The 14,453-nt window shown below is 41.9% G+C and overlaps 1 protein-coding gene across 1 annotated transcript; it reads right to left on the bottom strand.

Moving 5' to 3' along the window:
• Window positions 1-3: 3 nt before the first annotated feature.
• wdr47a (WD repeat domain 47a) lies at window positions 4-14,020 on the bottom strand. The gene is made up of 17 exons (XM_034137708.1): window positions 13,855-14,020; window positions 12,344-12,509; window positions 11,775-11,858; window positions 11,560-11,644; window positions 10,596-10,727; window positions 9,919-10,095; window positions 9,301-9,806; window positions 8,492-8,609; window positions 6,804-6,985; window positions 4,989-5,228; window positions 4,843-4,906; window positions 4,362-4,519; window positions 3,549-3,718; window positions 3,295-3,465; window positions 3,048-3,179; window positions 2,283-2,501; window positions 4-1,799 (listed from the first exon to the last, which is right to left on the bottom strand). Exons 2-17 carry the CDS (start codon window positions 12,499-12,501, stop codon window positions 1,657-1,659), a joined length of 2,739 nt encoding a protein of 912 aa, XP_033993599.1. The 5' UTR covers window positions 12,502-12,509; window positions 13,855-14,020; the 3' UTR covers window positions 4-1,656.
• Window positions 14,021-14,453: the final 433 nt, after the last annotated feature.

Raw genomic sequence — 14,453 nt, 5'->3', positions numbered from 1 at the left:
TTAAAAGGGGGGCCTAAAAGTTACCACGGTCAGAATAATAAAATAGTATTTTTAAGCGAACTGTATGATAAAATAATGAATTTAACCCCTGTACAGCCCTTTGTTTGTTTGTACTTGGCCAGAGGAATAAAGCCTCTTCCATGTAGGCATCTTGTTTTGACTTTTCTTTGAATGAACTGTTTATTTCCACTAAACACAGAAGATCCAGCTTGTGTAAAAGACACTTTATTGAACGTACCAGCAGTCAGACTTGAGTTAGCTTGAATTAATTTAAGTCACTTTTTAAAAACAAGAATTAGAAAGGCTAAACACAACAGCCACTAGCATTTCAAAAACAATAACTGTACATACATAAAGTCAACTGAAATAAATAAATCTATGTACGTTTTAGTTTGGCCTTATTTGTTAAAACAATATATACAATACATCAAAATAAAATATGCATCTTTGTAAGTAAATCAGTACTAGAAGACAAAGTTAAAAGACAAAAGTGCGCATGTAAAAAACAAAAGAATAGTACAATGCATATGCCCCAAATACTGGTTCTAAATAAATATCAAAACACCCGTGCTTCCTTTCAGATTTCATTGTGCATATGGTTAGAGCCTCAGTACGTGCAAAGACTGCCCCCTACTGTCGTTAAAGTGTTACAGGAGACTAACCAAAGCTTACTGAAGATTCCCAACCTGAATGCTAGGACTCTCAACCACAAATCACACTTAGTATTTCCCTTTGACGCTGACATAATATTGATCTTCCACTGCAAGCAAGCCATCGCAACACACTGTAACAGCTTCAGAGCAAGAACACTGATTTAAATGTAAAACAAATGCACAAGCTATTTTACACATTTGAGTTATAGCAATGCAGAGATGCAGAGTATACAGTAACATGAGACATCAGCACATCCCACAGGGAACAGAATCACTTCCACAGATTCCGCATAGGGAAAGCTCACTTCTGACAAAAAAATACATTTTCCACAATAAATTCAACTCGCTTCCTCAAACAATAGCAGCAATACAGCAGCTGTAAGAAAATGATACGCAAAAGAAGAAGGAATGTAGGACTTCTCGAGATAACTCAACAAATGTTGATCTTTAAAAATGACCATATTATCTTTGTTCGTTTTTTGTATAACGATTTTGTTATGGAAACTGAGAACTCAAGGAAGGCACCATCATGAACAAAGCACTCTGTTCTGTCTAACCTCAACAACTCCTCAGTGAAAAGGACATGCAGCAACAAACTGGTGTGTGTAGGGAGTGAGATGTAGGTGAAATGACGCTGAAAATAATGAATGATCCTGCTGTTGTGACCCTGATGTTAAATACAGTGGGTGTGAAGCATGAAATGTGAGTGATGTTTAAAAAAAATAAAACACATGCAATATGTGTGCTTTTATGTGTCGCAGGCCTGAATCCATTTTGGTTTCCTACAGACAGAAGTGAAAGGCCCATTCACCTGTGTGTGTGCGTGTGTGTGTGCGTGTGCATGTGCGTGTGTGCGTGCGTGTGTGTTGTTCAAGCTGGGAGTGTGTTGAAAGGGAGTGACTGTTGGGAGTGCAAGAGAAGCAGTGTTATGGGGGGACGCGTGTCTTTTAGATTATAACTGGTTTTGTGTCATTTTGCGTGTGTGTGTGTGTGTGTGTGTGTGTTACGGGTTGTGTGTCCAGAGTGTAACAGTGCGGTCAGCAGAGGATGAGAGGAAGGACAGGTCCTCGGTGTGCCATCGACACTGGATCACTTTGTCTCCGTGCTCTCCCACCACCGTCTGAGGCAGCGGCTTGGTCAGGTCGCCTAGAAACACACACAGTTTTATTAAATATCACTCAACTTTTTATTATACAATGACTTTTTTTAAACACTTTTTTTATGACAAACTTCACAATTACTTTTTTAGCTGATGTACTATACTATGACTTTACAATATTTATCTCTAATAGTGAAAAAAATGTCATCGCATACTGTACATACTGTACTTTATATTGAAATGTTTTCAAATTCCAAAGATATTCAATTTTCAATGATATACAAACGCACAATAAACAGAAAACTTTTGAAACAATATATAATATAATAATTAAAGGTGCCCAAAAATACATGACTTTCAAACACAGGCATGACCCTTTGGTCAGAGTATAAAATAGGATAGCCTACATGTATGTATGTCATTTTGGTCACAGACTCTAAACTAAGCATCCTCTTGCAGTAGTTAGGGAACACAATTAAAGCAGTATGTATAAATAATAAATAAATACTTTGTGGGTAGATGGGACATACCTTGGAGGTTGCTGACGATGACCTTCATGTCGTAGGAGCCGGTGAGCAGGTAGTGCGCTCCGGGGGAAAACCGGACGGATCTCACGTCGCTGGAGTGCGGCCGATACACCTGTACGGTCCGTCCTCCTCTGATGTCATACAGCATGCATGCACTGTCTTCCTGTCCTGTTGCTAGGAGACGGCCACTAGGATCGACTGCTACCGAGGCAACAGGACTTCCTGTGCGGAAAAAAAGGGTGTGGATGTAAAAACCTGGACATGATAACCAGTCAAATCTGTCAGGTCTGACAAAGACTGGACAATACAATACAGGAAACAATGCCAAAATAATTGCGATTCTTGATATTACCCAGATAATCATCAAAATACCCTTGCATCTTTTAAAATAGCACTACTGGAATCACTTTTCATTACATTTTGTTCAAAAACATAGAAAAGGAACATTTTGAGAGTCTGTTCTATAATTATTCCTGTATTTTTTAAATCAGGCTTTTTACTTCTCTATAGAGAGCTAGACAGCTTTAATCACGATGCCTGATATTCCCCAGAACCAACGGATTCTGAATATATTTATCCATCTATCCACGATCAAATCTGTCATTGTCCCATCCCCACTAAGAGAGTCATTGTCATCATTAAATAACTAATCATTATTTCTTTGCAGAGCATCAGCAACTATTGTGGAAGTGGTTCTTCTTCTGGCACATGGCTCAAACTTTTAAAAGTATTGATGGAGTTATTTGTCAAAAAACACGCAGGCCTTACCTGAGCCGAGGCAAGCAGTCCCCACCACTCGCACACAGCTGGGCACCCTGAGGTCCCAGAAACGCACCGTCTTGTCCTGAGAGCCCGAGGCAATCATCCAGCCCCCCCACGTGTACAGAGACAGAATGTGACCTGAACAGCAACACAAAAACGACACGTCACACACCGGTCACACACCGGTCACACACCAGTCACACACACTCTCTCCCTGACCCCTTCATGTTTTCAGTTCAGATGGATGGTGTACCTGTGTGTCCGCTGAGCGCGTGCAGACCCTGGCCCCTCTGACAGTCGGTGGTGTAGATGTTACAGTCTCCAGCTCCGGCGCTGATCAAGATGGCTCCTCCACTCTCCGGACCCTCCATGAAGGCCAGGTCGCGGATGGTGCCGTCATGCATGCTGAACTCCAGGTCTGGGCCTGGCCACAGAGAGACATAAACACACATGAGACTGGTTCTGAGGTGCCAATAGGCCCCGCCCCCAAGTATCCACTGTCTGTACCTGTGGCGTTGCACGTCTCCGCATTGAAAGGGAGGACTTTGACATATTTGTCATTGGAGCCGGTGGCCAGCAGCTGCCCACAGTGGCTCCAGGCCACGCAGTAGATGGAGCCTTTGTGGTGTTTGTTCCTCTTGAAGCGCACCACCGGCTGCTTCGGGGGACTGGAACCACTGAGGAGAGGACAAGGGAAGAGGAGGCAAGGAAAGACAGGTAGGAGACAAAACAAGTTAATTGGAAGATGCTAAAAATGTAGTCAACATGTGGCCAATTTGTCCAACACAGTATATGGTCTGAACTTTAAGCCTCTACGTTTTAACCAACATAGATGAGAAGCACAATCAAATGGAAATTTGAACTTTTTTGACAACTTTGCAACTACATCTGCTGAGAATGATCACGTGATATTATCAAAAGCTTCTTACTAACTAAAGGAAAACACATTTATGATACAGAGAACAGTGGTCTGCAGATCCATGGTCAGGTTGAACCATTGTTCAAAACAGTATCTCCAAACATTTCAGGAACCATGTTGAATACATGTTTACCATCACAGGATGGATGCCATATCATGTAAATGTCATACAGACAAGGTGTTATGTTTAATAATAATTCATATTTAGAAGAAAAAGTTGGCTATGATTCAAAATATCATCATCAACTATATTCTACACTGGATGCAGGATGCAAAGATCACAACATGATGTCATGGCCAGTGAATTTTGTTGTGATGCTTCATACAATCAACCATAAATACATATGTAACAGATAGGGTTAATTTGATTAGGAGAATAAGTGGCTTGAGCTCTGTGTTACCTTGTGTCTAACGTGTCTGGGTAAGCACAGACGCGTAGTGTTTTGGAGTTGGATCCCACAGCGTAGAGCGACCCAGACGGGTGGAAGGCGACGGCTCGAATGGCCTGAGTGTCTTCCAGAGAATGAACCGGAACAAACAGGCTTTTAGACTTGTCGCCCTGCAAACACACCCACATATTAAAACACACGAGGACACAGATTACATGTAATTAGAAGTGTAAACTACTTTGATCATCCTGACACTATGACATCTATAATAGCATGATGCCACATTATGATATATGCATTGTTTAATCTGCCTAATTAGATGCAGCATGAGCTTGGACTGTGACGAACCAACAAGGAATCTACTCAACTTTCAAATCGGATCAGACAAGTTCAGAGAGTGCTAGAAAAAAGTTTCTGAGACAATATTAACAGCTAACCTGAGAGAAAAGGTGTGTTAAATGAAATTAATGAATAATAAAAAGGGCATATCTACCTCTTTACTTCGGGATAAGGAGCCTGGAGAGTCTTCTAGTTGACTTTCTTTCAGTTTAGGCTCACTGCAAAAGCACAAAAATGCATACATGTTAACACTGAAAACAACTCTGGTATAAAAACAAAAAGAAATCCTATCCAAAGTACCTCTGGGAGACGACAGGGGACTCATTTGGAGGCGGGACCGGGAGCCCCCCCACGGTGCGCTGAGGGGTGCTGCTGAGCACCCCTCCCTCTCTGGTTTGCTCCGGGCTCACAGATGGAGGGTTGTTATTGTCCTCAGAGGCGGGGGTGTTCCCGTTGCCATTACACTGCTGAGCCAGAGACTTCACCTCCTCTCCCAGATCATCCATCCCCACATTGAGCTCCTCCAGCTTCTGGATGGACCTGAGGAGCACACACACACACACACACACACACACACACACACACACACACACACACACACACACACACACACACACACACACACACACACACACACACACACACACACACACACACACACACACACACACACACACACACACACACACACACACACACACACACACACACACACACACACACACACACACACACACACACACACACACACACACACACACACACACACCACACACACACACACACACACACACACACACACACACACACACACACACACACACACACACACACACACACACACACACACACACACACACACACACACACACACACACACACACACACACACACACACACACACACACACACACACACACACACACACATCACACACACACACACACACACACACACACACAACACACACACACACACACACACACACACACACACACACACACACACACACACACAGTCACTGAAAGTCTTTACTTCTTTTTGCCCGTGCCTCTTCCTCTCTCATTTTATTATAGAACTCTTATACATAATAGGGTGGCACCAAAATGCAATTAAAACTTCAGCAGACTAATTCAATATTCTGTCATAACAAAGATGAATTGAAACTAAATATTTAGTTAGAAGACATCATGTGAATTTAAGAAATTATAACATCTTCCTGTTTTTTCAATAGATGTTGACTTTTGGACTGTGCTCTGGAGATATTGGAAATGTTTGGATCACACTTAACAGAATAAAAAGATAGAAATGAGAAATTAGAAAAAAGCTGTGCAACTTGAGAATGGTGATTTAAAATGTAAATGTCAACTTTATTTATGAAGAGATGACCCTTCAAACTATTTCATGAAGCCCTATTGCGTGCCATTTAGAAAGAAAGAAAAAGCCACTTCAAATTCTACTTTTCAGTCGACACACGGCTGTTGACCGACTAATTCTAGTTTGAAACTGAAAGGGCGGAGGACAAAAGAAAACTGAAGTAATGCTGTAATTATTCACAGCTAGCCTTGTGAATAATGCAGAGGCTACAGGGAGAGGGAGGACAGGAGGAACTCTCAGGGGACAAATCAAAGAGCTTTTGTCTTGCTGACACAGCAGAAATAACACATGTCATTTTTGTCACAGACTCTAAACCAAGCATCCTCTTTCCATAGTTTGGGAACATGCTTAAGTTGCCAAGGTACATGTGCTATTTCTGAGAATGATATTGTGTATAATTAATAAACAAGGTGCAGTGGTCCCATGAGTCCATCCCGGGGCAGATGGTGCACTGTGAACTGAAGGCATTATGGGGGATGTGTGTCGCACTAGGAAACCCCACATGGGGCTCATCACTTACAGGGCCTTATTATGTCCATTTCTCCATGTCTGACAGCTGCTGCTCTATTGTACCAACATATTGAACACCACACATAATTAGCGAGCTTGAAACACAAAAGCGTGACGGACTGCTTTTCATAGAGGTTTGCCATATGACATGACAGGTGTCTATACATACAGATGAACACTTCCTTTCTGACAGAGGAGCATTTCAGGTTTCTGTGTGTGTGTGTGTACCTGTTGAGGAACTTCTCCGTGAGGCTGTGCTGCATGTCGCTGGGCGGGGGCTCCTGCTGGACCCCTCCCTCCAGCAGCATCTGCTGGTAGAGCTGCCTCTGCTGCTGCTTCTGCTCCAGGTGCTGCTGCACACGGAGGCGCTGCCTGTAGTACTCCTCGTACTTCTCCGTCGAGTCACGAAGCTGAGGGTTGAACATGGGGTCATTAGAAATCCCAAACTCAAGTTGGTTGTTCACACACGTTACACAAAAGGTCTTCACATCCTTCTCTGCTCGTTACATTAACACTTCTTTGGGACAGTATATTGTATCTGTACAGTGCATATTCCTTTTATACTATACCTTTGCACAAAACTTTCACTCCTCAAAACTGCACAGCTCTTCCATTTAAAGTCAGGAATATTTTGCATATTTTTATAGAATTATTCTTTTCTTGTCATTTTATTCTATCAAGATCAGAAATGTTTTACATTTTTCGTAATATTTTTTCAAATTCATGTATATTTTAATATTTTTTTTTAATGTATTTTTTTTTAATGTGTTTTTCTATTTACGATATGCACCAATACGGCAATGCAAAAATCCTTGTACATGAAAAACTACCTGGCAATATAGGTCTATTGTTAGGCAATTTGATCTAAATAGCTGATTTGCTCTGAATATGAAAACAGGTAAAGGGCTCAGTAGAAAATATGAACCCTAGCATGTAAACATTCACACAGACACGTGCAGAAAACCTAGCACATACAAAGAGTAATATCCCCCCACCATACCCACTGCCAGCTGCTGTTAACTCTATTCAAAGGCAGCATTGTGCCCTAGCGTTTCTTCTGTCAGTTCAGGTATTAGAGGGGGGAGGAGGGTGAGACTAAGAGCAGAGGACAGGTCACTTCCCCTCTCTGTCCTCTGCTTCCTGTCCTCACAATCTGATGGGAACAGATCTACTGTATGTTTGTGAGGGGGGAGACACTGGCACAGTGCCCAGGATTGAGGGCAGAGAGTAAAACAAGAAAGAGAGGGGAGGAGAAAACAGAGCCTCTGTTCACGGCCTCTTTGTGTCTCTAGGGTGACGGAGAGGCACCGAGTTAACACGGTGTTTACAGGCAACATGAGGGGAGCAATGACTCATAGAACCACATTTTATTTCCCCCTGTTTCTGCTCATCTCCTTTGTTACTGGCTGGAGAATCCAAAACTACTATACCTTTGATATTAAAGAGCAGAAGAGGCCTTCTTTTAACATTGGAAAGCTGATTTATAGACATTTGGAAGTCACACTGAATCTAAGAATGTGTGTGTCATGTCTGTGTGTTCAGATTTGAGTTATGACTCAGATAAGGAGGATACATTGTGAATAATCAGCTACAAAGAAAGAGTCACTTGTGTTGCCATGTGTCTATACCAGCACACACAAACCTTTTTTCTACATGCACACAGGTTTAAAGTGCAAATGAAGAGGCAGAGGACAACAGAGCTATAATGCAGCATCGCTTTAAGCAGCAGTGCCACGCAGGAGGAGGATGACTCAGACACAACAAACTGAACATCATTCATCAGAACTGCTCTATATATAGGCCTTCAGTGTAGGCAACACCCATCAGGGAGAACAATAGGGACATTAGAAACTAAATGAAAACACTTGTTCAGTACACATTTAAAACATCTAATGAGTTAAATATCAGAAGTGTACCTCGTTCCTGTCCTCAGAGTCAGCTGGCGGTGCGTCCTCGCCCGGCGCTGAGGCAGGACGTAGACTCTGAGCTCCACCTGAACCCATCATCTTATCCACAGGTGTGTCTGTCCGTGACCTGCACAGAGGAAACACACCAGAGCAACAGATTCAATGAAGCTCTGCAAGGGGGATCATTTTTTAGATTCACTTGAAGTTATTATGATATATTTATTTTTATATTTATTTTTATTATTTTTACATTTATTTTTATTATGATATATTTATTTTGCCATCTTGAGCTTTCATTGTTATTTAAATGTGTATACCTATAATAGTTCATAGATCACATTCTCCTGAATTGTATATTATTCAAAACAGTAACCAGAACTACTTTTCATTTAATCTAGAACTCAAGAGTCATGTCTTCACTTCACACTTCCCTTGTTTTGTATGGGCCACTTCTGAAATGCACTTCAATTTAGCCAATTTCTTCATATTTGACTATACTATTTTCTTGCTTGCAGCTGATTGACTTGATCAAGATGCATTGTTTTAATGTGTATTCCCTGTTGAGATGGTTCAAATATTTTAAAAACATGTTCAATACCATTCCAAAACATTTTCTTGTTTAATTTTTTTACACAACTTAGCTTATATATACATTAAAATTGCATACATGAAGTCATTCAAAGGGAAAGATATTAGGGGGTCCCTGGTAAATTATCTATCCCTTAGGTCCTTGGCTTAAAGGCAATTGATAATCTCTGAATTGAGAAATCAGAGGTATTGCATTAAACTAGAAACTGACAAAAGTGTAATCCACTTACGTCTCAGGTGACTCCTCGAAGATGCTGTGGCAGTCGGAGCTCTCCATCATGAGACTCCGGCTCTGCCCCCCCGCTCCGGGGTAGTGGAAGTTGGCGAATGAGTGCGACATGGGAGAGACTCCTTTCCCCGGCGCTGCCTCCCCCCCGCTCGCTCTCTTATCCTGGCTGGACAGCCCGTAGGACAGCCCGTCCAGCGCTGGGTTCAACGAGCGGGACATGTAGGTGTCGGCAGACTGCGGGCGGCGCATGGGGGAGGAGGGGTAAGGGGACAGTTTGCTGATGAGAGGGGTGAGCAGGTCAGAGTAGCCCGTCTTAGTGGGCTTGACCAGGCGGTCCACGTGGATGTTGAGCTGCTTCTGTTCGAAGGCGCAGGAGAAGACAGTGTGGGACAGGTTCTGCATCCACGAGAGCAGGGACAGGTCCAGGTCGTCACAGCCGTTACCGCAGAGCATGTCCACCCCCACCAGCACCTCACCCTCCATGATCTCCTCACCCGTCGCCTTGCTCTGGAGATAAGATACAACAAACTGTAGGTTTAATCGTCTGCAAACTTTACACAAACCCATCTGTTGACTAGTTTAGACCACAGTTTTTGTGTTTGTTTTCACGTGTTCAGACCTGGCAGAACTCCACGCAGCACTCATAGAGGACTCCCTTTAGCAGCAGCTGGAACAGTCGGTCCTTGCTGGCCTTGAATCCAGCCTCACTCAGCTTCCTGTCTGCAGGGATGAAGTCAGCCACCATGTTGCAGGCCTCCTCGAAACACTGAACCCTGGCCGTGCTCGGGTTCCATTCCTGCAGAATGCCAGCAGAGAAATACGAAATGAACACATGGAAGTACAAATATTAACAAAACACTGTATTGTTTGTAAGTGAATTCAATTAAACTTGAAGATAAGTGCACAAGAAAATAAAAAGAAATACTGCTAGAGCCAAATATCCTAATAATCAATAAATCCTTAGTTAATGTTATACAGAAATGGCAGAAAATACTTATTAATATGATATTTGATATATATGGTGATGTCCGGCTTTTCTCAGTTTTTATATCATATTAAACTGAAAACCTATGATAAGAAACTGTGATTTACCTTTTTACAATTTTCAAAACAATTGATTGATTAAGTGAGAAAATAATTGGCAGATTAATTGAGAATGAAAATAGTTGAAGCTTCGAGTCTCAGCAAATTGCAAAAAACAAACAAGAACATTTATATATATATTATATATATATAAAGCATACTCTATTCTTTACTAATGTAATATTTCTGTTGATCCAGTTTCATAATTCTTGCCTTGAACTCAGCATGGTTTGTGAGGCGGGGCAGTGTGAGGAGCAGACACAGTTTGCTGTAGTCATCTTTAGTGGGACAGAACTCTTCCAAGGCATGGAGGCACTTCACCGCTTCCTGCATGGTGAACTCCAACTAAAGAAAACACAAAAGGCATTTCAGGTTGTTACAAAGGACTGAGTAGAAGCTTCTCTCTGAGTTGGTTAAAAAAAAAAGTTTTATTTGTGGGTGGAACATCACAGGTGAACTGTACTATGGGAAATGTTCTGTTAAAAGGGTTATTCTAAGACAGACAGTCGATCACAGTATCAGAAGCGCACATAAACAGCTTAATCCTGATAAATCCTCCACTGCAGTGAGGCCGATAGACACGTCACTCCTTGCATGCAAATGCAGCCACTGCTGAGGTCACACACACACACACACACACACACACACACACACACACACACACACACACACACACACACACACACACACACACACAACACACACACACACACACACACCACACACACACACACACACACACACACACACCACACACACACACACACACCACACACACACCACACACACACACACACACACACACACACACACACACACACACACACACACACAACACACACACACACACACACACACACACACACACACACACACACACACACACCTACAACACACACACACACACACACACACACACACACACACACACACACACACACTTCTCCTCTCTCTCAAAGATGGTGAGATTTGTTCAGATGACTTGCAGAGCTGCAGTTAAACGACATATACTGAGCAACACTGTTTGCTTCTCTTCTTGTCTTTGAGATTGAGCCTTTGTGTTTACTGCCATGACAACCAGTGAGAGTCAGTGGGAAGACAAAGCAGTGCTGTAACAACTGCTATTTAACAAGATGGAAATACAAGGCTGTGTAACCGGTGAAGTTTAGTGACTTACATGCTGAGGCTCATCTTCTGCAGACATGGCGTTATTCACACACAGAGCCTCCAGAAACTTCTGCTTGAGGATGATGTAACGGAACCTGCAGACATGACAGTTGACATTGAGTTGATGCTGTTTGTGTCTATCTTTGCTTCTGTAGTCCATCAGATCCATCAGAATCAACAAAGGATACATCAACATACTGAAAGGGACTCACACAGTGAACGCACCTTTTTTTGTCAAACTTATCCATGCCCTCCAAAGGCTGAATGAACTGCAAGACCTCATCCCACTGGCCGTCAAGCACCAGTTGCCTGGAAATAAAAAAAACAGTTTATTTGTAATAAACAGGAAATAAATGAAATTAGGTCCTTGTATTAGTGTGTCCCACAAAATTGTAACTTAAATGATTTAAATAATTTAAAATTGAAGAGCAATGCATTTTTTGATTCTCTGACACCCTGATAGCTCTGGTATTTTCCTAATAAAAGGATCCATGACAAGGTGAGACACACTATTAATCAATACTTCACACTAGAAGGTGAAAAACTAAGATGTATTTAATACTCAAAGATGAGTAGAGTTTCAGGCAACACACTGTTGGCTGACTTTCAGGAGAGCACTCACGACCACAGCAGCTGAGCATTGTTACATTATCCTAATGTAGAGGGCACTATCAGATACACTAAACTTTATGACTGGAACAATTGCCTGTTGTTTCTGCTTCATAGTAGGCAGCTTTTTTGGAGTTCATGTATCCAGACGGCTTGGTGTAGATGTTGATGTTGAGTTCTTCTACCTGAGGAAGAGCATGTCATCTGAGTAGAGCCCGTTGATGACGCCGCTCTCCTTCTCCAGAGCCAGCATGCTGATGTGTAACTTCCTGGAGTGGAGAAAGTCCAGGATCGCCTTGATGATCTCCACCTCCTTCACATTTATGGTTTCCTCCGCTGTCATGGTGACGACTACCAATGACAAGGGCAATCAAGCGAAATACTCGTAAGGTAAAACCACACACACAGCAAAAGAAAACCCGAACACAACAGTTTGTACAGTACATTTGAACATGTCTTAAAGTAACGCATACATGTATGACACAGTTCAATGCTTTACAGTTAACATCAGTTTGATTCCTCTTAAGTTATTATGCCGCATCTAGACAAACATCAATATAAGAAAATATCCTTATTGATACTGTGCTAATGATTTTAGCCATATTGAAGACAGCATCTAAAATGCAGGTGTTTTAGTGGAGTTGTTCAATGGCAACCAGATGATTAGACTGGAAAGCTACTAAATAATTATAAATATGTGTTTATGTGTAAATACACAATAAATATGTGTGGATTCGAACTGCATGCATCGGATATTTAAAGTGCCTCGCTTTGCATGTTACATTTCATCTAAGATTAAATAAACTCAATGTATGAACCTAATATGCAAAGTCACAAATCTGACATTACCTCTCAGAAGAGTTTAACAACCTGACAGGAGTCTGTTTTGATTTTCTACACAAACACATGTATGCATATTAACTCTATCTTTAGGCCACCAAGTAAATTAGTGTTGTCCAGATGGACTGAAGCCTCTGCTTAGAGGATATGTTAATGTTCTTCAGTATTTGATTTGACAACTTATGACAGCATCATACAACTTTATAATACAGTACAACATATGTTATTAAGAGTCCAGCTTTTCTGTTATCAGATAATCATGTCATAATGAGAACAGTCTGCCATATATTAGTCACATTCATCCTGATATTCCGCCCATAAGATGTTACAAAGTCAACAGATGTTGGTGAAACAAGACAGAAACAGCTGTATGTAACTGAGCTTAACTCCTCCACATGTTGTGTTTACAGGAGATAATTATCTTATCATATTTTTTCAAGACAGGAAGTATCCTCTAATTCATCTATATAAAACAAATAAAACATCAACACTTAAAAGAAAGCCATTTTGCCTAGCTTACAAGTAATCAAAGAGCAAAACACTGCAGTGCTGCTAAGCTAGCATGAGGGATGGTTAGCTAATAACACTGGGGCTCTAAGCCTCAAGTCAAACATTATAAGAAGCTTAGGCTACTTGTTAGCGCTACATAACCTCTGAGTTAACCCACCGGATTATAGCGAAACCACAAACAGCTAGTTACCGTCAGAGCTCACATAAAGCAGGCTAATTTAGCTGGTAGTTAGAGGGGAGCAGAGGAGCTAGGCAGGCCGAGGAGAGAGAGGCATCCTCGGCTAGTTAGCAGGGCGGTGCGCACTGACAGCCGAGAACAACACAACCCGCTGCGCTTAATGCTCACCTGTTTCTAACAATGCATGGGATGGAAAAACAGTGCCCGGGGTGTTTCCGTGATGTTGACAGACGCTGTCACCGAGAGTACCGCTCGGTATTTTTACTGCTGTCTGTGTTGCCCGGCTGTCCCTCCTCCTTGTCTGGCGGTGTCTCCTCTCTGCTGGGTCTCTCTCTCTCTCTGCCCAGCCCTGCTGCTGCTGCTGCCGTCTGCAGAACACCGCCTCCCACAGCCTGCCTGACACACTCTCTCCCCTCGGGATACAACATGATAGAAACTAATTCAATACATAACCAGTGGTGTAAAGTAACTTAGTACATTTACATCAAGCACTGTAATTTGTAGTACCATTTTGTAGGTACTTGTTCTTTACATGAATATGTCAATGTTGTGCTAGTTCTTACTTCTATCACACTACAATTCAGAAGTAAATAGTGTACTCCACTACATTTATTTAGTAGCTTTAGTTACTTGGCAAATTTGGATTAATCATGTGAAATGTAAACAACACTTAAATAAGATTTTAGTTACACAATTAGTAGCTACCCTGCACCATACAAAGTCATTAAAACTGAACTTAACATGCTCCACCTTCACCACACTTTAAT

The sequence above is a fragment of the Trematomus bernacchii genome, unplaced genomic scaffold (genome assembly GCF_902827165.1).
Source record: "Trematomus bernacchii unplaced genomic scaffold, fTreBer1.1, whole genome shotgun sequence".
NCBI classification, from domain to species: Eukaryota; Metazoa; Chordata; class Actinopteri; order Perciformes; family Nototheniidae; genus Trematomus; species Trematomus bernacchii.
Note: the sequence above shows the minus strand (reverse complement) of the source record. Positions and strands in the feature narration are given on the sequence as shown.

What these genes read in the sequence shown, in the direction of transcription:
- wdr47a (XM_034137708.1), bottom strand. Translation starts at nt 12,501, where the DNA reads ATGACAGCGGAGGAAACCATAAATGTGAAGGAGGTGGAGATCATCAAG. An exon ending in ACTCTGAGGACAGGAACGAG is followed by an intron (nt 6,986 to 8,491) that starts GTACACTTCTGA and finishes TTCAACCCTCAG; the next exon opens with CTTCGTGACTCGACGGAGAA. An exon ending in CGCGCTCAGCGGACACACAG is followed by an intron (nt 3,180 to 3,294) that starts GTACACCATCCA and finishes GTTGCTGTTCAG; the next exon opens with GTCACATTCTGTCTCTGTAC.